Genomic DNA, 25,286 nt, shown 5'->3' on the forward strand with positions numbered 1-25,286 from the left:
ATCAAAATTTTTTAACATTTTCGGCCAATTTGTTTTATGCTACCTATGTTTGGTAAAAAAAATCGCAAAAAGCGTATTTTGATTGGTTTGCGCAAAAGTTATCGCGTTTACTAACAAAGGGAAAGATTTTTGTCATTTTTGTTGTTTTTTTTTTTAACGCGTAATGGCGGCGATCTGCGATTTTTTTTGTGGTACTGCGACATTGCGGCGGACAGATCGGACCCTTGACTGACATTTTTGACACTTTTGGGGTTACCAGTGACATTTCTACAGTAATCAGTGCTATATATATGCACTGTTACTGTAAAAATACACTGGTAGTGAAGGGGTTAACTTTATTTGGGAGGGAGGGGCTGTGTGTATCCCTAGGGGCGTGCTTTCTACTGTGATTGGCTGTGGCTTCAGCTGTAAGGACACTGATCAACGGATCTACATAGTAGATCCATGTGATCAGTGTCTTTACAGCGAGGAGAATGACAGGTGGCTTGTTTACACAAGCTGCCTGACATTCTCCCTCTCCCCCGCCGATCGCCGAGTGGCCGGCGGACATCGGGTCTGCTGGTCACACGCGCGGGGGGGTCCGTGACCACGCGGGAGCGGGAGCGCGCGCGCGCTCCCTAGACCCTCACAAGCAAGCGACGTAGCCCTACGTTAGTTTGCCTGTGAGGGGCTGACCGCCGACGTGGATAGTCGTGCGCGGTTGGCAAGTGGTTAATTAATATTATATACAGTAAACCCCCGCTCCATTGCGGTTCAGTTTTTGCGGTCCCGGTATATTGCGTTTTTTTCTGTAATGTTATTTTACTATATAAATCATTAAAAATTAAATATATTTGTGTTTTCCATAGCTCTTGCTCAGTCTCTCAGTATCTTTTATGTGTTTAAATGAGTTTCTATTGTTTTAAAAGTGTGTTTAAAGACCCTAAAATGCTTTTACACGTACAGTGACAGTAAAAAAATCATGCCTACAATGTATTTTAATAGGGTTTTTCTATTTTGCGGATTTTCACTTTTCGCGGCTGGGTCCGGTACGTAACCCCCACAATGGAGGGGGGTTTACTGTATTGATAAGTATGTATTTAGTATGGAATTGACGTCAGTCTCTGTATCCCAGCTACACTCAGACATTTCCAGCCGGGAAGTTCATCAGCACTAAGCTCAGTGGAGGGAGGAGGAGGAGGAGAAGGAAAACAAAAGTGAAAGGAACAAATTGCTTCCCTTTATCGGGATAGAGGACATTTTCAAGCTGTTTTTTTTGTTTTTATTTTTAATATAGATCTACATTTCTCCTTCTGTAAAATCGCATGAACAGCTGAGTTGGAAGTTCAGCAAAGGATAAAGACACTGAAGGGGTGACAATGGGGAATAGGAAATTCTCCACCTTCCTAGGAAAAGAAATGTCTCTGGGATTATTATTGCTTCTTTTCTTACAACACACGGGTACGTTTTCTTTACATTCATTGTAACATATGAGACAATCAGTCGGAGGTAGGTGCCCCACCCGCACTCAAAGGGAGGGGGGAGATATTAGCAGATTTGTGGGAAGTGTTCTGCCGTTATGTGACCTCAAGTTTCCAAAAATAGTCAGCAAAAGTTCTATGCAGACATTCCCTGCATTAGTCCTTGGTTATAGGACTATATCGTATGGCTGATGTGTTTCCTTAACCACTTAAGCCCCGGAAGATTTTACCCCCTTCCTGACCAGGCCCTATTTTGCGATTCGGCACTGCGTGACTTTAACGGACAATTGCGCGGTCGTGCGACGCTGTACCCAAATTAAATTGACGCCCTTTTTTTCCCCCACACACAGAGCTTTATTTTGGTGGTATTTGATCACCTGTGCGATTTTTACTTTTTGCGCTATAAACAAAAAAAGAGCGTAAATTTTGAAAAAATAACAATATTTTTAACATTTTTTTATATGAAATTCACCAAAAAAATGTAAAAAATCAAAATGTTTTAATATTTTAGGCAAATTTGTTTTCTGCTACATATTTTTGGTAAAAAAAAAAAAATTGCAATAAGCGTATTTTGATTGGTTTACGCAAAAGTTATTGCGTTTACTAACTAAGGGAAAGATTTTTGTCATTTTTATTGTTTTTTTATTTTTAACGAGTAATGGCGGCGATCTGCGATTTTTTTTTGCGGGACTGCGACATTGCGGCGGACAGATCGGACCCTTGACTGACATTTTTGACACTTTTGGGGGTACCATTGATATTACTACAGTAATCACTGCTATAAATATGCACTGTTACTGTAAAAATGACACTGGCAGGGAAGGGGTTAACTTTATTGGTGATGCAGGGGTTAAGTGTGTCCCTAGGGGCGTGCTTCTAACTGTAGAGGGGTGTGGCTAGTGATGTAACCACAGAGACATACGATCCTACATAGCAGGATCGTATGATCTCTGCAGTTAGATCAGGGAGAATGACAGACGGCTTTGTTTACATCAGCCGCCTGCCTTTCTCCCTCTCCACGGGGAGATTATGAGTGACCGGCGGACATCGGGTTAACGCGCAAACTTGTTAGGGAACGAGCGGGAGCGCGCCTCCGGTGGCGCGCGCTCGCCCCCTACAGGCTCACAGGCTAGTGACGTAGTACTACATCACTTTGCCTGTACGGGGCTGACCGCCGCTGTAAATAGTCGTGCGGCTGCGGTCGCACACCTGACTCCTTCACATATAATGCAGGATTATTGGTCTTGCATTGTACACAATGATGGCAAGGGAATGCCCAGTGTCAGGGAGAAAAGGAGAAAGCCGAAGCATGGGCTAAGGTAAGTTATACATCCTCTTCAGTTCCCCTAGAGGGGGGGAGGTCTCACAGCAAGGGTTTTTTTTTTTTTTTTTTCCATACTTGGATTGAGCTTTAAGTCCTCGTTCACACCGGTGCAACTTATCATGCCATTTGACAGTTTTAAATCGCATGTCAAGTCGCACCCTATGGTTGGCAATGGAACTGTTTAAATCCGGTAAACAGTCTAAATCGGTTCCTGCACTATTTTTTGCAATTTCAGGTGTGACTTGCATAAACATCTGTGCACGGAATCGCACAGTTGTCAGGCAAGTGGCACCTGAAATCGCACTGACCTGCTGCTTTGAAATCGTGATCACAAAGTCAAGATTTCATAGTCGCATTTAGTGTGAACCAGAGCTAAAGCAGAACTGCATGCAATTATATAAGCCATAATATAGTTTAGTATTGTATATATTGTAATCAATCATATTTTTCAATATTGTTAGTTCCAAATAAGTTAATATTTGGTCCTTAGTCCCCCTGTACTCTTCCCAGATCTCAAAACTCACTGTATGTTTCCCCCCCACAATTCATATTTTCAAGGAGGAAAATTGCACTGTTTTAATCAGCATACACTGCAGTAAATGGCTTGTGATGTGTGCACATTGCATATTGATTTGACTAAAGTCCATTACATGTAGATTGTTTGACGTTGATCCTCCAGTATATTGTACCTGGTTAGTATTTACTGCAGACTTAGGCCTCATGAACACTGGATTTTTACAGCTGCTTCTAGGGGCGCTTAAATGAAAAAGGACTGAAAATTGTGAAAAAAAATGTTTTCTTTCATTCCGGTAAAACTGTTGTAAATAAGTAAATTTTCTCCTTCACTGATGTGTGCTGATGAGGCTGCACTGATGGGCGCTGATGGGGCTGCACTGATGGGCGCTGATGGGGCTGCACTGATGGGCGCTGATGGGGCTACACTGATGTGTGCTGATGAGGCTGCACTGATGGGCGCTGATGAGGCTGCACTGATGTGTGCTGATGAGGCTGCACTGATGTGTGCTGATGAGGCTGCACTGATGTGTGCTGATGAGGCTGCACTGATTGGCGCTGATGAGGCGGCACTGATGGGTGCTGATGAGGCTGCACTGATGTGTGCTGATGAGGCTACACTAATGGGTGCTGATGAGGCTACACTGATGGGCGCTGATAAGGAGGCACTGATGGAGGTGGCACTGATGAGGAGGCACTAATATGCAACACAGATGGGCAATGATAGGCGGCACTGATATGCAGCACTGATGGGCACTGATATGCAGCACAGATGGGCACTGATGGGCAGCCTTTAAGGGCACTGGTAGTCGGCAATGGTGGGCACTGATGGGAAGTACTGATGGACACTGATAAATGGCACTGATAGGCAGCACTGGTGAGGAGGCATTGACAAGCATCACTGATGGGTACTGAAGGGCAGCAACGATGGGCACTCGTGGACTTTGGCAGGCATTGCTGATTGGGCTGCAAGGATAATCATTGCACTGATTATCAGTGCAGATCCCTCATCAGGAAAGCCGCTCATCAGCTCATTTTTATTGTTTTTTTTTTAACTAGTAATGGCGTCGATCTGCAATTTTTTTTGCGGGACAGATCGGACCCCTAACTGACATTTTTGACACTTTTGGGGGTACCAGTGACATTACTACAGTAATCAGTGCTATACATATGCACTGTTACTGTAATAATGTCACTGGCAGGGAAGGGGTTAACTTTATTGGTGATCTAGGTTTTAAATGTATGCCTGGTGCTTACTGACGTGTGTGGGGGGGAGGTGACTGAGTGACACAGGCACAGATCGCAGGTTCAGCTATGCTGAATCTTGCAATCTGACCCTGCCTGTCACATAGGAGATCCGCCCACTTTGTTTACACAAGCGGGCGGATTTCCACACTGGATCCCCGACAATCGGGGAAAAGCGGCGGTGATCACCGCCTCTCGTCCCCTGGCCTGACTCCCGATGTGTCTGAATACAGCGGGAGCGAGCCTCCGGCGGCAGGCGTGTGCCGCCCACAAGGGGAGGAGTCCAGCGACGTAGGTCTACGTCGCTGGACGATAACGAGACACTTTGCCGCAGTACGCTCCATGTGAGCGGTCGGCAAGTGGTTAAAGTGTTACTAAACCTACAACAGTAAAATCAATGTGTATATGCAGTAAAGCATGGCTTGTTGTACTCACTGAGGAACCTTAGGGGTTAATCCTCCGCATTGTGTAAAAAGGCAATTTGATTCTGGCTTCTCTGATCCTCCCCTTCTTCCACAGTTCCTAATCTATCTCTTGATAGTACAGAGACTTGGGGACACTCTAGCAATACACACCAAACTGAACATGTACAGAGTTTTTTTTTTTTTTCTTGAGAGGGCGCATGTGATCAGCACAGGGCCAATCAGCACTGTCCAAACAGAGGGTCAGGGGTCCTGCAACCTTATAGGAAAACTCCTCTTACAAGCTTAAAGCAGTGCTCAGCCGGACAGTTATAGAAGTTGCAAGACTGATATATACCATGAGATAAGGTATTTAACAGTTTAGATTTACTATAATAATTGCATTTCCATGTTCTGTGTACTGTGGGGGACCAGATAGACATAGTGAATGAAGGGTTCTGGGCTTAGTAACACTTTAACCAGTTCTGGACCGGAAGGATTTGCCCCCTTAATGACCAGGCCATTTTTTGCAATTCAGCACTGCGTTACTTTAACGGAAAATTGCACGGCCGTGCAACGCTGTATCTAAATCCTTTTTTCCCCACAAACAGAGCTTTCTTTTGGTGGTATTTGATCACCTGTGTGATTTTTATTTTTTGTTTTTTTAAACAATAAAAGAGCGACAATTCTGGGAAAAAAACTATATTTTTCACATTCTGCTATATTAAAAAAAAAAAAAAAAAAAAATGTTTTATCCTTTTAGGCCAATTTGTATTCTGCTACATATTTTTGGTAAAAAAAAAAAAATCGCAATGATTTTTTTACTAGTAATGACGGCGATCTGCGATTTTTAGTGGGACTACGACATAGCGGCGGACAGATCGGACCCCTAACTGACATTTGTGACACTTTTGGGGGGAACAGTGACATTACTACAGTAATCAGTGCTAAAAATATGCACTGTTAATGTAATAATGACACTGGCAGGGAAGGGGTTAACATAGGGGGTGATAAAGGGGTTAAATGTAAGCCTAGGGGAGTGTTTTCTAACTGTGGGGGAGGGTCTTGTGAAATGATCATAGAGACCTGTGATCCTATATAGAAGGATCACTGTCGCTCTGTGATCATTTCAGAGAGAAGAACGGTCAGCTGTGTTTACAACAGCTGACCATTCTCTCTCAGCGGGGCCCCGTGCATCGGCATCCCTGCTGCCTAGTGGGGGCGGGAGTGCACCGCCGTCAGCGCACGCTCGCCCCCCTAGCACCACGAGCAATCGATGTAGTACTACGTCGGTTCGCGCAGCCGAGCCAGCCTGCCGCAGTAAAACTGCAGCGGGCGGTCGGCAAGTGGTTAAATAAAGTTATGTTTTGGGGATGGATAATGCACAAGCCAGTGCACCCTGTGTTTTGCTTTATGGTTTCAGGTTTATGGTATTTCCAGACTTCTCCAGTCTAATGAGGGCAGCAAGGCGAGAATTATCCATGAAAGCCAGGATGGGAATATAGTCGACTGGTATTTCTGGGCCCATTCTCAAGCACAGGAGATTTTATGTTTGATCTACTTTGATTTATCAAGGGTTTGGGGAGCACTGTTTGAATACTGGGAATAAAAAATAGTGGATAAACCCACTAGGTCAGGTGCAGTGGTAGTCAAATCAAATAAATACATATAAGTGTGTGTGTATATATACCCCTATACAGAAGTTCAGATGTTTTGCCTGTCTCCAAAGACCCCAATAAAATGCCCCAATGGGCATTTTTTGGGGGTCTTTGGAGGCAGGCAAAACATCTGAACTTCTGTATAGGGGTATATATACACACACTTATATGTATTTATACACATACACACATATAGGTGTGATAGCAGAGAAGCCATATGGGTGTTAATTATTTCATTAGCGCAAGCATAGTGTTCTGCTACTTTCACACCTATATATGTGTATGTGTATATATACATACATGTGTGTGTGTGTATATATATACCCCTACACAGCAGTTCTGATGTTATGCCTGCCTCCAAAGACGCCCAAAAAATGCCCAAAAAAATGCCAGCTACAAAAATGCCCAGGTGTGTTTTTGCAGCAGGCGTTTTTTTGGGCATTTTTTTGGGGTCTTTGGAGGCAGGCAAAACATCTGAAATTCTGTATAGGGGTATATATACACACACACTTATATGTATTTATACACATACACACATAGAGGTGTGATAGCAGAGAAGCCATATGGGTGTTAATTATTTCATTAACGCAAGCATAGTGTTCTGCTACTTTCAAACCTATATATGTGTATGTGTATATATACATACATGTGTGTGTGTATATATACCCCTACACAGAAGTTTTGATGTTATGCCTGCCTCCAATAACCCCCAAAAAATGCCCCAAAAAACGCTTGCTACAAAACCGGCAATGTGTGAAAATAGCGGAGCCATATCCCTGTTCTATATTAATTCTAATACAAACAAACTTTTTTTTTTCTGGTTCTGGACATGCTACATAGCTTCACAGGTACACTTTTTAGACCCCCAGACACTAAATCCAAAGAAATCTCATTTTTTTTTTTCAATAATTTTTTCAATAATTGGCTCTCTATCAAAAATGACAGTTTTTAAGAACTTTTTTTGTGTGATTAATAGTCCCTGGGGCATGACCCAGAACCCTAGGCACTTTTTAGGGGCATTTATTGGGTTTTAGGGCTTCAAAATGGTGTTTTTTGATTACCGAAGTTAGGGTCCCATTGATTTCAATGGGGTTCTGAAATCCGGGCTGAACTTTCGGGAAGTTCGGGTGTTCTGGTAGAACCAAACTTTTGAAAAGTTCGATCATCCCTAGTAGCAAGGAAATGATGCAGATCTGCTGTGTAGTCAAGCAAGGTAAGGACTATCCCATAGGGCTAGCACACTCGTGACTGAGAATTGAACTTGCTGCATATGAATTACAGGATCAATAGATCAAAAGGGTTATCACCAGGGTATAGTTGAGACTGCTGGTGTTCCGTGAAAAAACCCTACCCGTGAAAATTCCCTACCCTCGTCACTTCCTGTGCACGTACGTCATTGAACAGCTGAGAAGCTTCCCACTGCACATGCTCACACCTCTGGAGGGTAGGGAATTTTCATGGGGTAGTGTTTTTTAACATTACACCGCATCAGCTGTTGCCGCGGGTACATTAAAACATCTCCGCTGCAACATTAATTCATCTCCGCTCCAACCCCTCTGACTTCCCTGATCTCGGCTCCAAAATATAAAAGCGGCGGCAGGTCTATGAAAAAATAACTCATGGAGCTGAGATCTCTGTGAGTTATATTTTCATAAACCTGCCGCCGCTTTTACATTTTGGAGCCGAGATCAGGGAGGCTAGAGGGGTTGGAGCGGAGATGAATTAATGTTGCAGCGGAGATGATTTAATGTACCCGCGGCAACAGCTGATGCGGTGTAACGTTAAAAAACACTACCCCGTGAAAATTCCCTACCCTCCGCAGCTGTGAGCATGTGCAGTGGGAAGCTGCTCAGCTGTTCCATGACGTACGTGCACAGGAAGTGACGAGGGTAGGGAATTTTCACGAGGTAGGGTTTTAATGTTACACCGGCATCCTCATTTGTGAAAGATATGAAGGGGGGAAGGGAGGAATCAATCTGTGTAGCAGGTCTAGAAGTTCAGTCCCTTGTGAGATATGGCAAGTAAAAGCAGATTATGCTATACGGACATCCAGGAAGAGAGAACATGAGACATTTGCACAGATGACAAGCTCTCCGTGTGTGAGGTGTCAGACTTGAATTCACAGGAGGGGCTGACTGGTAACTTCCGGCCCAGGAGGCAAGTACAAACCAGAGGCCCATGGTGCAATGATTTGGCTCCCCTCCCACTCTCCCTCTTCCCAGCTTCCTCCTGACCCCCATTCCAAGCTGAAGCTCCTCTCAGGTACTCTCTACTCACCGGCTGAATCAGGGTTCCTGACCTGACCAGCAGAGGGTGGTTGGGGGGAGCTGGGACAGCTAAGTCGGGGCTGCCTGGGGAAGGAGAGTTTCCAGTGGGGCATTGAACTGGCCTCTGCTCAAACACAGTTTACACCATCCATGCTAGGGAAGGGGAGGCCTGCGCTCTGTCCTTGTCTTCAACCTGCACTCAATAGGTCAGTGCAGGGACTTTTTACTACTCTTCACCAGAAAACTTTAGGCATGTCTGTGGCAGAAGTGGTGCGGCCTTTTTACGGGGCATCAGAATGGCCCAGGGGGCAATTGCCCCCCTGTCCCCTGGCCCAGTCCTCCCCTGATCTACAGTAATGCAGATAGAGTGCTGAAATTGCTGACAGCAGCTGTGGGCTGAACAGCAGCAAGAGTGTGTGAATATCACACAAGGGGCATATAGGGATATATATATATATACATAAGGACATGTCCGAGGCTGCGGGCATGGTACAGGAGATGCAGGGGATGCGGGCATGGTACAGGAGATGCAGGGGCTGCGGACATGGTACAGGAGAGGCAGGGGCTTTGGACATGGTACAGGAGATGCAGGGACTGTGGGCATGGTATAGGAGATGCAGGGACTGCGCACATGGTACAGGAGATGCATGGGCTCCGGGCATGGTATAGGAGATGCAGGGGCTACGGGCATGGTACAGGAGATGCAGGGGCTGCGGGCATGGTACAGGAGAGGCAGGGGCTCTGGACATGGTACAGGAGATGCAGGGGCTGTGGGCATGGTACAGAAGATGCAGGGGCTGCGGGCATGGTATAGGAGATGCAGGGGCTGCGGGCATGGTACAGGAGATGCAGGGGCTGCGGACATGGTACAGGAGATGCAGGGGCTGCGGACATGGCACAGGAGAGGCAGGAGCTCTTGACATGGTATAGGAGATGCAGGAGCTACGGACATGGTATAGGAGATGCAGGGGCTGCGGACATGGTACAGGAGATTCAGGGGATGCGGACATGGTACAGGAGATGCAGGGGCTGTGGACATGGTACAGGAGATGCAGGGGCTGCGGGCATAGTACAGGAGATGCAGGGGCTCTGGACATGGTACAAGAGATGCAGGGGCTGCGGGCATGGTACAGGAGATGCAGGGGCTGCGGGTATGGTACAGGAGATGTCAGAGGCTGTGTTGGCATGGTACAGGAGATGCAGGGGCTGCGGACATGGTACAGGAGGGGCAGGGGCACTGGACATGGTACAGGAGATGCAGGGGCTGCAGGCATGGTACAGGAGATGCAGGGGCTGCGGACATGATGCAGGGGCTGCGGGCATGGTACAGGAGATGTCAGAGGCTGTGAGGGCATGGTACAGGAGATGTCAGAGGCTGTGGATATGGTACTGGAGGACATGTCAGAGGCTGCGGACATGGTACAGGAGATGCAGGGGCTGCAGGCATGGTACAGGAGATGCAGGGGCTGCGGACATGGTACAGAAGATTTAGGGGCTGTGGGCATGGTGCAGGGGATGCAGGGGCTGCGGGCATGGTACAGGAGATGCAAGGGCTCTGAACATGGTACAGGAGATGCAGGGGCTGCAGGCATGGTACAGGAGATGTCAGAGGCTGTGTGGGCATGGTACAGGAGATGTCAGCGGCTGCTGAAATGGTACAGGAGGACATGTCAGTGGCTGCGGGCAGGGTACAGGAGATGCAGGGGCTGCGGGCATGGTACAGGAGATGCATGGGCTGCGGGCATAGTACAGGAGATGCAGGGGCTGCGGGCATGGTACAGGAGAGGCAGGGGCTGTGGACATGGTACAGGAGATGCAGGGTTGCGGTCATGGTACAGGAGATGCAGGGGCTGCAGGCATAGTGCAGGAGATGCAGGGGCTGCGGACATAGTACAGGAGATGCAGGGTTGCGTGCATGGTGCAGGAGATGCAGAGCTGCGGGCATGGTACAGGAGATGCAGGGCTGCGGCATTGTACAGAAGATGCAGGGCTGCGGGCATGGTACAGGAGAATCCTGAGGAGATGCAGAGGCTGCGGAGGAGTCTCACCTTTTGGTGAGGCGCCTTACATTTAAAAATGCCGCCGCCCAGCGCCAACACGTCACCGCACATACGCCGTCTGCCCGGGAATAGCCGAACGTGTACGGGCTTTCCCGAGCGCATGTTGGGCCGGCCGCGGCCATTTTTTTTACAGGTATCAGCGGCCCCAGGGCAGGGGGATTTGCTGGCCTACCTGGAGATTTCTTGGTATCCCGATAGGCTTTAAGCATAATCTGCTTTCACTTGCCATATCTCACAAGAGACTGAACTTCTAGACCTGCTACACAGAATGATTCCTCCCTTCCCCCTCCATATCTTTGACATATGAGGATGCCAGCAGTCTCAGCTATACCCTGGTGATAACCCTCTTGATCTATTGATCCTGTAATTCATATCATATGCAGCAAGCTCAATTCTCAGTCACGAGTGTGCTAAACCCTATGGGATAGTCCTTAGCTTGCTTGGCTACACAGCAGATCTGGATCGTTTTCTTGCTACCAGTGCACTTTATTAGGGTCAAGAGTTCTGTTTGTTTTACATAGTGTATTTATCATTATCCTTCACTATCAATGTTGGTATTTGGTGGAGTTGGTTATTTATTATTGCAACAGTGTGTCTCTTTTTCAAGTCTCAATCAATAAAGTATTTTAACTAGTTCTATTACTTGGATCTCTGTTTACCTCTTTGCATGGCTCTGTCCATGCTTTCTTTGAATATTGGGAAACCTGAACTTAGAATCAAATACAAAATCTATTGGAAGTGCAAATCCTGTTATTAATTTTACCAATTTTTAGGGCTAATAGGTAGGCTAATATCCAAAGTTTGAGAGTCTTTTCAGGCAGATTCAAGGGCAAAGGCTGAAAACACACCTCTAAATAACATGCTTGGGGGATGCCTTAAAAGAGAAGTACAGCCAAAGCTCAGGAGTGCAGTCCGTTCTACACTCCTGTGACCCGTTTTCAGCTGACAGTGGGCTGAAGCCGCTGTCGGCTGGCGTCACAGAGCCGGTCCAGGCTGGGGAAATATCTCGACCATATGACCGTGATCCACCCTGGAGCCTGGACAAGCACCTTGCTCAGCCTCTCATCCAGTTACAGAGATCCTGGGCCAGCCGCTCCCACCCTCTCCACAGCCCAATGCTCCAGTGAGCTCTGATGGGGCAGAGCAGAGAGTCGGTGACTGGCAGTCACCAGCTCTCTGCTCAGGAGCTCTGAGAACCAAGCGATTAGCGGTGTTAGCTAATTCAGTTCTCACCCTTAGAGACGGTGGGGGACAGATGCAGCATTACATTGATGCTGCATCCACCTGGGTAAGTATGATTTAAAAAAACAAAAACAAAACCCAAACTTCTCTTTTAAAGCGGTTGTAAACCTAAAAAAAAAAAAAAAAAAAACCTGCAAGACAAAGGCATAATGAGCTAGTATGCATCACATACTAGCTCACTATAAATTAATTACCTTAGAACGAAGCCCCAACACGGACCCCCGAACACCGCTGTGGGAGCTGACATGATCCCTCGGCTTCTCTTCTGGGTTTGGCGGCTCCGGCGCTGTGATTGGCCGGAGCCGCGATGACGTCATTTCGGCAAGCTCCCGGCAAGGAAAGCTGAAGGTCCGCCGGACCTTCAGAGCGCATGCGCCGCTCGCGTGAGCGGCTGCATGCACTGCAAACATCTCCTAAACCATGCCGGTTTAGGAGATATTAATTGTACCTACAGGTAAGCCTTATTATAGGTTTACCTGTTGTTAAAAGTGGAAAAAGCGGTATACTACCGCTTTAAAGCTGTATGTGATGTTACAGAACAGTACAGTGTTCATGGACAGTTCCAGTGACAGTATGCAAATTTGGTTTTGGAATTGATTCTGTTTATAATATAATGCTTACTTCAGGTAGTTCTAGCAGTGATGCATGCCTTCATCAAATGGTAACAAGTTTGACCCACAGAAAAAAAATGACTAGTAGTTTAATGAAACTGTCCTTCTTGCTGATGAAAATTTGTCCTATCACTGGCTAATTTCTATCAAGCTTTCAAGAACAGTGATGGGCAAATCTTGCTGGGTTTCCATCCGCCGAGGGTTCTGCAATTCTGGTTTGAAATTTGGCAAACCCAAACTAGAAGGTGAATCCCATTGAGGCCTATCCTGTTGATACATTCTGGGCATTTGTAGGGCTATGAGACTTACTACTGCAAAGAAAGGCATGAAAAGATGAGGCACTGCTATGGGAGACATGGACCAATGCAGGTTTTACCATACAGTAGGAAGATGATCTTTTCATGTGGCTTTGAGGGCAATATTAAAAATGCATTACATCAAAATCACATAGTAAACAGGTTTTGCTGTAAGCATACATCATTTATAGTAAATTCCTGGCAGTAATTACATTCTATTGTATATATGATTTGCAGGTGCTGCTCTGGAGTACATACTTTTCACTCATTCAGCTAGAATGGGATCAAATACAACTATTCCCTGCAAGTTTGATGTCAATGCTGTCCCACCAGCACAAAGAACTTTCTCAGTACTATGGCATTTTCAAGAAAAGGAAATCTTCAGGTATCCAAATAACCCAGGGGCGCTTAATTCCAGACTATCATTAGATCAAGATAGAATAAAAGATGGAATTGCCGATTTGTACATATCTGGTGTATCTATATCGGATGGTGGACTTTACAAGTGTTCTATGGTTCATATCCCTGGGGAGAAGGAAAAAGAGATCAGACTGGATGTCTATGGTAAGGCCGTCCATTACATCAAAGTTTCCCTTTCACATCAGAAGACCCCCTTCCATCAAGTCCCCACTTTCACAACAGGAAACCTGCCATTACATTAGAAACCCTCCCATCACTTCACAGCTGCTTTGGACCGGGTAAAACCTTGTAGCAGGCCAGATGTGGCCCTCGGGCCATAGTTTGTAAACCCCTTGCCTAGAGCAGAGCATTAGTCTACAGCTTTGTTTGCTAAAGTGCAGTGATATGCATTTCTGAAATGTTGGATTACATTCCAAATCAAGTCCATTATAAACAGAGATGTATAAAGTACTATAGACCCAGACTTGAGTAAAAGTACAAGTGCTCTATCAATAAAGTGACTTGAGTAGAAGTTGAAGTGCTCTTTAAGCACCACACTTAAGTAGAAGTACTAAAGTATTCAACATTTTTTGTACCTAAGTATTGCAAGTAGTTTATTTTAAAATTGACTACTCAAGTACTGAAAGGAAAAGTACAAGTATTGTGTTATGTAGTTATTAAAGAAAGTAGTCAAAAGGCCAGGGCCCCCCTCCCATTTTAGATCCCCCTTAGAGCAGGCCAGGGTCCCCCTCCCATTATAAATCCCCTTAGAGCAGGACAGGGTCCCGCTTCCATTACAGATTACCTTTAGAGTAGGCCAGGGTCCCCCTCCCATTATAGATCCCCCTTAGAGCAGGCCAGGGCCCCCTCCCATTATAGATCCCACTTAGAGCAGGCCAGGGTCCCCCTCCCATTATAGATCCCACTTAGAGCAGGCCAGTGTCCCCCTCCCATTATAGATCCCACTTAAAGCAGGCCAGTGTCCCCCTCCCATTATAGATCCCCTTTAGAGCAGGCCAGGGTCCCCCTCCCATTATAGATCCCCCTTACAGCAGGCCAGGGCAGGTCCCTCCCCCCCCCCCATTGAATAGATCCGATCCCCTTAGTGAGTGACTTGACTTCAAGACAGTTCTTACTTCTCCTACCTTAGGCTGTCTCGAGTCATCCAGCCTCTCTCTCCACAGTCCCCAGTCCAGTCCCCCCTGCTGACAGAAGAATATATTCCTACCTCCATCCAGTTCTGCCGCGCTGCACAGTTCCCAGAGACAGTCTAGTAGTCTAGTCTCTAGTAACTCACAGTCCCTTCCCCAGCCAGGGCCCAGAGAGATCACTCCGCAGGCAGGTGTCTCTCCTCTCTCGCCACCACCACTTCACTTGAGAGCCGAGCAGAGGTGGCGAGGCTCTGCCCCTGAGCCATCGCAGCGGGTGGGGGATTGGTCGTGACTTGTGAGTTTCAGAGACAGTGACACTTGAGTAAAAAAAAGTCAGCGGCAGTGCGGGTTGGAATGGAATGATTCGTAACATTTTTATAATTGTAACGAGTAACGATGCAGCACATTAAAAAAATCGCAGTAAAAGTATTAAACTCATCGAAAATATGTACTGAAGTAAAAGTGGAAGTAGGAGAAAAAATTTATACTCTAGGAAAGTAAAGATACCGCCTTTTAGTACTTAACCACTTGCCGACCGCCGCACGACTATCTACGTCGGCGGTCAGCACCTCACAGGCAAACTAACGTAGGTCTACGTCGCTTGCTTGTGAGGGTCTAGGGAGCGAGCGTGCGCCCCCGGAGGCGCGCTCCCGCGTGGTCACGGACCCCCCCGCGCGTGTGACCAACGGACCCGATGTCCGCCGGTCACTCGGCGATCGGCGGGGGAGAGGGAGAAAGTCAGGCGGCTTGTGTAAACAAGCTGCCTGTCATTCTCCCCTGTGTATGAATGATGATCATACGGTTCTACTATGTAGAACAGTTTATCACTGTTCATACATCTGAAGCCACAGCCAATCACAGTAGAAAGCACGCCCCTAGTGACACACATAGCCCCTCCCTTTCAAAAAAAGTTAACCCCTTCACTGCCAGTGTATTTTTACAGTAACAGTGCATATGTATAGCACTGATTACTGCAGTAATGTCACTGGTAACCCCAAAAGTGTCAAAAATGTCAGTCAACGGTCTGATCTGTCCGCCGCAATGTCGCAGTACCGCAAAAAAATCGCAGATCGCCGCCATTACGCGTTAAAAAAAAAACAACAAAAATGACAGAAATCTTTCCCTTTGTTAGTAAACGCGATAACTTTTGCGCAAACCAATCAAAATACGCTTTTTGCGATTTTTTTTACCAAACATAGGTAGCATAAAACAAATTGGCCAAAAATGTTAAAAAATTTTGATTTTTACATTTTTTTGGGGGGGAATTTCATATAAAAAAATGTGAAAAATATTGCTATTTTTGCAAAATTTACGCTCTTTTTTTGTTTATAGCGCATGATCAAAAAATCGCACAGGTGATCAAATACCACCAAAAGAAAGCTCTGTTTGTGGGAAAACAAGGACGCCAAATTCATTTAGATAAAGCGTCGCACGACCGCGCAATTGTCTGTTAAAGTCACGCAGTGCCGAATCGCAAAATACCCCCTGGTCGGAATGGGGGTAAAATCTTCCGGGGCTTAAGTGGTTAAGTACAGTAGTGAAGTAGTTCTACTTAGTTACTATACATCTCTGATTATAAAGAAGCTGGTCTTCCCTTTGTTGCTTTTCAAACAACACAGCCTTTACTGCAGTATTAACCTAGCATGATCAAGAACACACTACCAGCCTGCTCATTGAATAATTAAAGTGTAAGTTTACTTTTACAGAAAATCTGTGAGGTAAACTTGCACTGGACCCCCTTCCTTATTCCCCCTGGTCCCACTGACCTGGAGTCCCGCATTCACCCACTGTGAGACATTGGGTCCCTGCTTTCTCTCCCCTTCTCCGGGGCTGGCAGGACGGGCTAGGCAGGCTCTGATTGGTCAGCGCTGTCCAAGTGATGGCGCTGACCAATTCGAATGCCTCCTATCCATACATGCAGAAAGGTACTGATAGGAGATTAAGCCGCAGGGATTTCAAATCCCTGGACTGGTAAATTGGCGACCTGATGTCTCACAGCGGGGGATCGCGGGACTGCAGGTCAGCAGGACCCAGGGGAGGAGGAAGGGGGTCCAGTGCAAGCTTACCTTACAGATTTTCTGTAAAGGTGAACTTACCCTTTAAGGAGCAGCAGAAAACTTTGAAGGTGTTTCCTTGTGTGTGCCAAGGGGATTGCTTTAAGGAAGAATTTTTCAACCAGTCTGCAACCCTAGCTGGCCCATGGGTATAACCTAGATGACCCTAGCCATCTTTATGCAGGATATGTTTTTATTTTTGACAATAACAAAAAAATTCCAGATGGTAATTGACTTTACATTCATAAATTACATTTTTTTACTCACCACAAAATCCTTTTCTTGCAGTACATTTAGAGACACAGGATTCAAAGACAATTGGGTTATGCTGATGCCTACAGGAGGATTTGGACACTGGCAAACAAAAAAATAGTAACCAGCCACAGCCAGATATAACCCACCAAGTCCAAGCATGCCTCTGTTTTAAGAGCAATACTTTAACACAGAGGGTTAGGATCTGTGTATGAACAAATAAACTCCAAGAAAATAATTTTACAGTAAATACTAAAATCCATTTTTTTTTCTCAAACGTTGAGGGACACAAGATTCAGAGACAAATGGGTCATCTAAAAGCACTCTTATTGAGAGGTTGGCAGCACATCAAACAATTGCTAACCTAGAGAATGCAGGAATAGAAGGCTGGCAGCCCTTAAAATTTGGGAAACAGTTGCTTGATGCCAAAAACCACAAGAAGCACTCACAGATCTAGTAGAGCAGGGGTCTTCAAACTATGGCCCTCCAGTTGTTCAGGAACTACAATTCCCATCATGCCTAGTCATTTCTGTGAATGTCAGAGTTTTACAATGCCTCATGGGATGTGTAGTTCCCCAACAGCTGGAGGGCCGTAGTTTGAGGATCCCTGTAGTAGAGTATTCCTTGGCATGAAAGGGTGGAACCCAATCCTCATTACTGGAGCAGATTAAAAAAAAGGGAATGATCTTTTTTTATACAGACATACAGAAAAGGTATACGGAGAGGGAGGGTACATTTTTAGGAATAGATATAGTAAGGCTTTCTTCCACTTTAAGGCTTAGAAAGGTGCAGTCTATACTCCCCACTGCAGGTGGCACTTGACTGAAGCAGCAATGCAAGAGGGGAAGGAAGTTGTGAGGAACTTGTTTCCTCTACCATACATGATTTCAGTGGACATCTTGGATCAGGCAGAGTCTATTTAAGACTCCAGCTCCTGAGTTTGGTGTGCTTTTTGCCAGTGGATAGTGTAGAGACAGGTCCCCTGTCTAGCAGGGACAGTGCATAGAGATAGGGAAAGATTCTAGAGGAGAAAGGACAGTGCGGGGACTACGTCTACCTTGCTTCAGGAAGCTTGCTATTTTTGGGCATGAACTATCCAGGCCGCATTCTGCTCTTTGTTGCAGACGCTGTTGGCATCTTCGGTTCTACAGACCGCTCCTATGTAAGTGGCTCCGGGTGGTATGCCTACCTGCCGGGCCTAACTGCATTGTGTTTAACCTTTCTACAATATATCACTAGTGCCTAACTTGGACTCTCTGTGTTCACTATCCACTACCCCACACTGCACCTTGCTCACAAGGGTAGTCCATGAACTACAGAAATCAGAAAGTCTCCACTTTAAAAACAATTCTTTAAAAACTGAAAAACTCGACTTTGTAGCAAACTCTTATAGTCTAAGCTTGTTTTGACCTAACACGGCTTTTGTTACAGCCCCTCCAAGAATCAACATAACAGGCAAAAATGTAAGTAAAACTAAAGAGAATATCCTGAGCTGTGCCATTTCTGGATTCTACCCGGTGGACATCGACATTAAATGGCTTCGGGATGGAATAGTACTGAACAATATTACATTGGAGAAACCTCAAAGAGGCCCAGATGGGATGTACAGTGTGAAAAGTTTAGCAACAATAATACCCACTGAGGAGGACAGGAAGCGGAACTTCTCTTGTAGAATCCAACACGAGTCTCTCACTGCACCTCTCCAGGAGGACTTCAAGCTGGAATTTGGAGGTAAAATAATTATTTCTTAGATCTGGCATAGACAGAGCTGTGTAGTCTGTATGTGGTTGAAACTACAAGGACACAAGCAGATCATTAAAACAGAAATTTCATATCACTGTTTCTCTCCATGGAGATTTCCATCTACATCTTGGTACAAGCATATAAAACATTCCACAAGATGAGAGTCCTTCAATAACTGTTGTATATTAGGCAGTGTTAATTTCGTCGACTAAAACCGACTAAAACATTTTCGTAGACTTAATTAGCACAATTTTAGTCGACTAAAATACAACTAAAACTAAAATGGCATTTTAGTCAGAAGACTATAACTAAAACTAAATCGAAATTTGCTGCCAAAATTAACACTGGTGGATGCTCAAAGCTTAATACCATAAATAATAACATATTCGATTTTTCACTCCAGGACCAGCAGTAGTATATAATGAGTTTGGAAATTGTAGAGAAATGCTTAAATAATGCATTACAATACAAATTACCATTGAACTACACCCATTAGATTATAGATGACTAAAATGAGTTTTAGTCGACTAAAATGTAGGACATTTTAGTCGACTAAAATGTACTGGAGTTTTAGTCGACTAATTACGACTAAAACTAAAACACTTGCAGAAGACTAAAATGGGACTAAAACTAAAATGCCATTTTAGTCCTAAGACTAAGACTAAAACTAAATTGAAATTTGCTGCCAAAATTAACACTGATATTAGGTTGACTTTAAATCAGTGGCGGCTGGTGGATTTTGGGAGGGGCGAAGTCGGGCCCCTCCAGGTCAACACTCACCCTACGGTGAAGCCCTCCAACTGTTATGGCTCCCCTTGTGCCTGGCACCATGGCTTCTATCTTAACCTGGTCTTTCTGGGTCTTTCTGTCCTGATTGGCCGGCAAGCCAGAAGCCGCTGGTAATCCCTGGTACCGCAGGGTGAGAGGGCTCTGCACCCTGAGAACAATATGAAACTGCTCAATTTGGTCATGTGTCTATGAGGGGCTGACCTGGTTCGGCGCTCCACACAGTGCACGGCCACACGTTAGCTAGAACTGAAATCACACGCAAGTCGCACCCACATATGTAAACGGTGTTCAAACCACACATGTAAGGTATCCCCACAATCGTTAGAGCAAGTGCAATAATTTGAGCCCTAAACCCCCACTGGAACTCTAAACTGGTAACCTGTAGATATGTTTAAAATGTTGTCTATGGGGATTTTTAAGTACCGATGTTTGTCGCCATTCCACGAGCGTGCGCAATTTTTGAAGCATGACATGTTAGGTATCTAATTACTCGGCATAACATCATCTTTTACATTATAGAAAAAAATTGGGCTAAATTTACTGTTTTCTTATTTTTTTTTTTTCATTAAAAATAATTCATTTTTTCCAAAAAAAAAATTGTGTTTGTAAGACCACTGCGCAAATACGGTGTATTAAAAAATATTGCAACAATCTCCATTATACTCTCTAGGGTCTCTGCTAAAAAAAAATATATATATATATTTGAGGGTTCTAAGTAATTTTCTAGCAAAAAAAAAAACAAACAAACAGATTTTAACTTGTAAACAAGTGTCAGAAAAGGCTTCCAGTCAGTGTGGGGACAAAGACACCATGAGACTGTCCAGAAATTCCTAGAACCAGCCAGGCTGAAACTGAGAACCTCGGACCCCCTGATTTTGCTGCAAACACCAAGGGCAGCAAATCTAAACCTTATCCTTATTTAAGCCCCATTCACACTTGTAGCTTGAAGCTCACAAAGGCTCAACAAGCAAAAATCTATTGTTTTCAATAGCCCTTGTTCACATCTGAGCATCTTCTCGCTTGTAGTAAAATGCCTGTTGCTCAGGCAGAACTGAAGAAGAGGGAAGGAAATACCCCGGATCACCACTAAATAGTACACCCTGATTAATCAGGAAAGGTCAGTCCGTAATTCCAACTATGTAGACCATAGCTACAGGGTCTCCTATCACAGCCACCAGGGCTGAGCAGTCTCCAACCTTGACAAAAAAGTAAGGAATCTGTATAGTGCAGGATCCCAAAAGAGGTTGATCTGAGCATTTTTGTCTTAGACTTTAATGGAAACTCCTGAAGAGCGCAAAATTAGCTTTTTTTTCATGCATTTTTTAAGCGTTTTCTGCTCAAACAGCAGCTCTCTGCCCCTTTTTTCAGCAGCACTCCACACCTTTTAATTGAAAAATGCTTGAAAAAACACCTGAGGCCCTGTTCACACCTGAGCGTATTTCAGCTCATAAAACGCTCATCTCTAAAGTCTCAAAACGCCCAAAAAGCAAAATCCAATTCATTTCAATGGCCCCTGTTCACATCTGAGCGTTTTGTCTCCTGAAGCAAAATGCCTGAAGCTCAAAAAAGTACATGGGCTTCTTTTTTGGCAGATTACAAGCGTTTTTGTTTAGATGTCAATGACTTCCTCCAAAAACCTGCAAAAAACACCTGAAAAAAACACCTCTAAAAAGCCCAAAAAAAATGTCTGTAAAAAGCCCCCAAAAAAACGCCTGAAAAATGATATGCTCAGGTGTGAATGGAGCCTAACAAAAGCTTAAGTGTGAATGTAGCCTTATTGAATTAAATGTTTGAAACAATGTTTCATTTCTATTCAAGCTCTTATTAACCTCCCTGGCGGTATGATTATGTCAGGAATTCTGTACCAAAAGCGGTACAATTTTTTTCATGGAAATTTGGCGTTATGTATTATAGGCCTACAATTCTTAGTAATTACTGACTTAAACCTGACCAAAACAAGACTCTAGTAGACATCCCAGATGTGATAAATGTGAAACACAAACGCATGAATTATAATCGAATCAATAATTATTGATTATAAATTATATTATTGATTTGATTATAATTCATAATATATGTGTGTGTGTGTATATATATATATGTGTGTGTGTGTGTATATTATATATATATATATATATATATATATACATATATACACATATATACATATATACGCACACATATATGTTTGTTTGTGTTTTGTGCAACATTTGAATTTCCCTCCCAGTTCCGCTCCCATGCAGCATTGCTGCTGCAGGGAACAGAACTAGGAAGTCATCACACCGACGGAGGACGGAGGAGCGGCGGGGATCTCGGCTGGCGGTCACAGCAATGAGAGCTCATCGCTGGATCGCCAGGAGAAGGTAAGAGAAAGCGCTGCGTGCTCTGCACATCTATCCCGAGCATGACTCGGGGATACCGATCCTAGTCTAAAAAATCCACCCCGAGTCACGCTCGGGGATACCGCCAGGGAGGTTAAAAGAGATTAGTACATAATTCAAATTATAGATTATACAGCTCAGTTCTCACCAAATTTAAAAGTCAAGAAGTATGACAATTAAAGTGGAACTTCACTCTCTCAATTAACATGGACTGTTTCTAATCCTTATGCTGCTAGCAGTAGTAAATAGATCGGAAAGCATATAATATTTATTCGTTTTACTTTTTTTTTTTGCATTTCTTCAGTTACTTCCTGGTTTCCTGCCTGGACAAATGATGTCATACATCCCAGCAGTCTTGAGGAGGGGAGGGAGGGTTCTCAGCTCAGCCCATGCCTGAGACGGATTCCAGGAAGTAAAAAAATGCTACATGAATCATCTGCCCTTACTCAAGATGGCCACAGCCAGAAATGCCAGGGAGGGCATTTTTCTAAATTATTTCTCAGCAAAATAAAGCATTGAGACATGGATGGATGGGGGAGTTTGCTCCAAATACTACAAATTAATGACATAGCATTTTTGGTTTGTGGTGTCCAGATGCAGTGCAGTTCCACTTTAAATTCCTAACAAATGCTGTTTAAAGGCAATCATTGTAACACATGACTTGTGGTCTGGTATGTTGATATTTGTACTTTATCTTTTATATCCTACAGATACACAGAGCTCTACACCCTACACCATCATTCTATCTGTGATTGCTGGTGTTGTGATATTTATTATTATTATTATAATAGTTGTTGCAATATTTTGGATCAAGAGAAAAGGTAGGAAAGTATTTATTTCTCACAAAAGCAAAATCACAATCCTTTTTTTTTTTAAAGGGTTAGTTCACCTTTTCAGAAAAAATAAAAAGGTAAACTAGCCTCCTGCACCCTCCTGCTCCCCGCTGTATTTACCGCCATGGGCAATGAGCTATCAGTGTCCATTTTCTTCTTTACGACAGGCAAATGAATTCATTTTTAGCTGATGATTGATAAAGCATTTGCTATAACAATGTATTAAAGGGTAACTCCACTTTCGTGGGGAAAAAAATAGCAAATAAAGAAAAAAAACAATATAGCGTATACAATTGTCACACAAATCATATTGTAATTGAATGTTATTATTAAAAATGACCTTTCCTTTTCAATCTACAGCTGTTGTAATTTTCTGGAAATGCAATACAATATGGCCACCTGGAGGTGTTCTGTACACAGAATGTATACTGACCACACCCCCAGAAACATCATTTCCTGCTTGTGTGATTGGCTCACCAATTTTCCCAGAAGTCTGCACTAAGATACAAGTCAGATTTCTGGCATCCCCTGCAACAAAAATGTCATTTTTGGTGAGATACTCCCAATAGGAACAGGTCTAAAGGGATTCAGGCCTAGCAGCTTCCCTCATTAGAGCCCTGCAGCTGCCACAGGTGATAGATAATTATGAAACTACTCCTATTAGACCCACACAGCACAGAGGAACAAACAATGATTTCTTCAGAATAACAAAAGGTAGGAATCTGCAACAAAGTTTATTAAAATCCTTGTAATGTACAGAGATCACCCAGAGGGAAATGTTTTTTTCTCAACAAAGTGGAGTTACGCTTTAAGTATGTGTATCACCCTCCCTGGTAGGTACTAGGCCAACTATAATGGGGGGTCTTGTCTGCTTATCAGAAGGGCCTAATTGTTCAGCTAGGCTGTCATGTGCTTTCAGGTGTGACTGTTGAGCTTGGGGAGTCTCCCCACTGTGTCCAAGGAGGCCTCTCATTGGGCAGTGGAGGAAACCTGGCCAATAGCACACCAGGGCTTGTATCTGTCCCAGAGGGCAGATTCTGCCGCAATGCATCCTGGGAGGGGGTATAAATCTGAGGGGAGAACATAACAGGTTGTCTTTGGCAGGAAGCAGAGTCCCAGGATGGAGGTGACGGCTGTCTCTCCTCCTGTCAGCGTGAGGCAAGTGTCCTAGACAGTCGGCCTAAGAGGACAGATGGTTGAGCTGAGCTGCAGAGAGGGATCCAGAGTGCTGAGGACCAAGCGGAGCTGCTGGGGCAGGAGTTTCCAGGAAAGCAGAGTCGTGAGTACTGTAAACTGCCCAGGGGTCTGCCTAAGAGAGGGGACCACTCTGGAAGGTCAGAGGGATCCAAGAGCCAGCTAGCCGGTAGAGAAGGCTTAGAAAGGGGGTGCAAGTATCTAAGCCCTGAAGAGAAGGAGGGCGCCAGTGTGGGCCCTGAAGCGTCAAGAGTTGCAGCAGTATACAAGTAGCTACCTCAGCCAGGAAGGCTAAAGGGAGCAGTAAAAAGGACTTTTGAGTCACAAGGAGGTGTCAGAAGTCAGTTCAAGTTCACAGACAGTCAGTTAACTAGCACCATCGGGCGTTGACCGGCATTCAGCCAGCGTCAAGTCAGCATCAAAAGGCATTTTTCTCAGTGTCCCATTCTATGTGTATAGTGGAGTCAGAGGAATATCCCACTCATTCCCTTCTCCCATCCAAGTTCCTAAAATAAATCCAAAAACCAAAGATACCGGACTGTTTCATGTCTCAGTGCGCACACTTGGGGAACATGCTTAAATGTGCTGTTGTTGCTAGCGGTTACCTTGGCGGACCCACATCCAGCAACATGGCTGGGAAAAGTGCTATATATGTTATAATTTATGAATATACATAAAAACCAACAGTTGATAGTTTTTTAAATTCATGATGGATGTATAGCAGCATTGCCTGTTCTGCTTTTTTGAATCGCTTCCAGCTTGATTCCAGTGTGGTAGGGTCAGGTATCTGTGCGCCACCTGGAGCCGCTTTCCCATTTCCTTTTTCCATATAAGTCCCCAAGTAACTGATTGGGGCAGGCTTGACAAATAGGCGTAACCTCAAAATGCGTTGCCACTCCCTCATTTGCTGTATGATCATGTCAGCAATTCACACAGCAGTGGGGATTCGGGAATGCTGCTTTGGTCTTCCTGTACATAGTGAGTTCCAGCCAGCACGGATGAGTTCTCCACATCTCATGTCTGAACTGTGATATCTTGGTCTTACACGAATTTGGCTGACAACTGGCTGCTGTGATGGGAGTCTGCTATTGTTTTTTTATCCAGTATACTGTATATTGAAGGCTTTCTAATCAGATCCCGCACTCCTGTCCACCTTGAACACCCCAGATGGAACCTTGGCACCCCAGATGTTTTGGAACTACATTTCCCATGATGCCCATGCCCTTTACATTGTAGTTGAGCATCATGGGAAATTTAGTTCCAAAACATCTGGGGTGCTAAGGTTTGCCATCACTGGTATAGGGTATTGGTTCACCTTTCTTATTTTTTCTGAAAAGCTGAACTACCCCTTTAAAACGTAACTCCACTTATGTGGAGAAAAAAACTTTCCCCTCTGGGTGATCTCTGTACATT

General features: G+C 44.6%; 1 protein-coding gene across 1 annotated transcript in view; it reads left to right on the forward strand.

Moving 5' to 3' along the window:
- Positions 1-13,304: 13,304 nt before the first annotated feature.
- Positions 13,305-25,286, forward strand: part of LOC309558545 (tapasin-like) — a gene marked incomplete at its 3' end in the record, with an annotated part of 43,953 nt that continues 31,971 nt past the window's right edge. Inside the window, exons 1-2 of the mRNA XM_082261624.1 lie at positions 13,305-13,641; positions 18,365-18,664. Coding sequence (XP_082117750.1) covers positions 13,356-13,641; positions 18,365-18,664 — 586 coding nt within the window. The 5' untranslated portion in view covers positions 13,305-13,355. The remainder of the gene's footprint in view (positions 13,642-18,364; positions 18,665-25,286) is intronic.

The sequence above is a fragment of the Pelophylax lessonae genome, assembly GCF_965119305.1.
Source record: "Pelophylax lessonae genome assembly, chromosome: 6".
Lineage (NCBI taxonomy): Eukaryota > Metazoa > Chordata > Amphibia > Anura > Ranidae > Pelophylax > Pelophylax lessonae.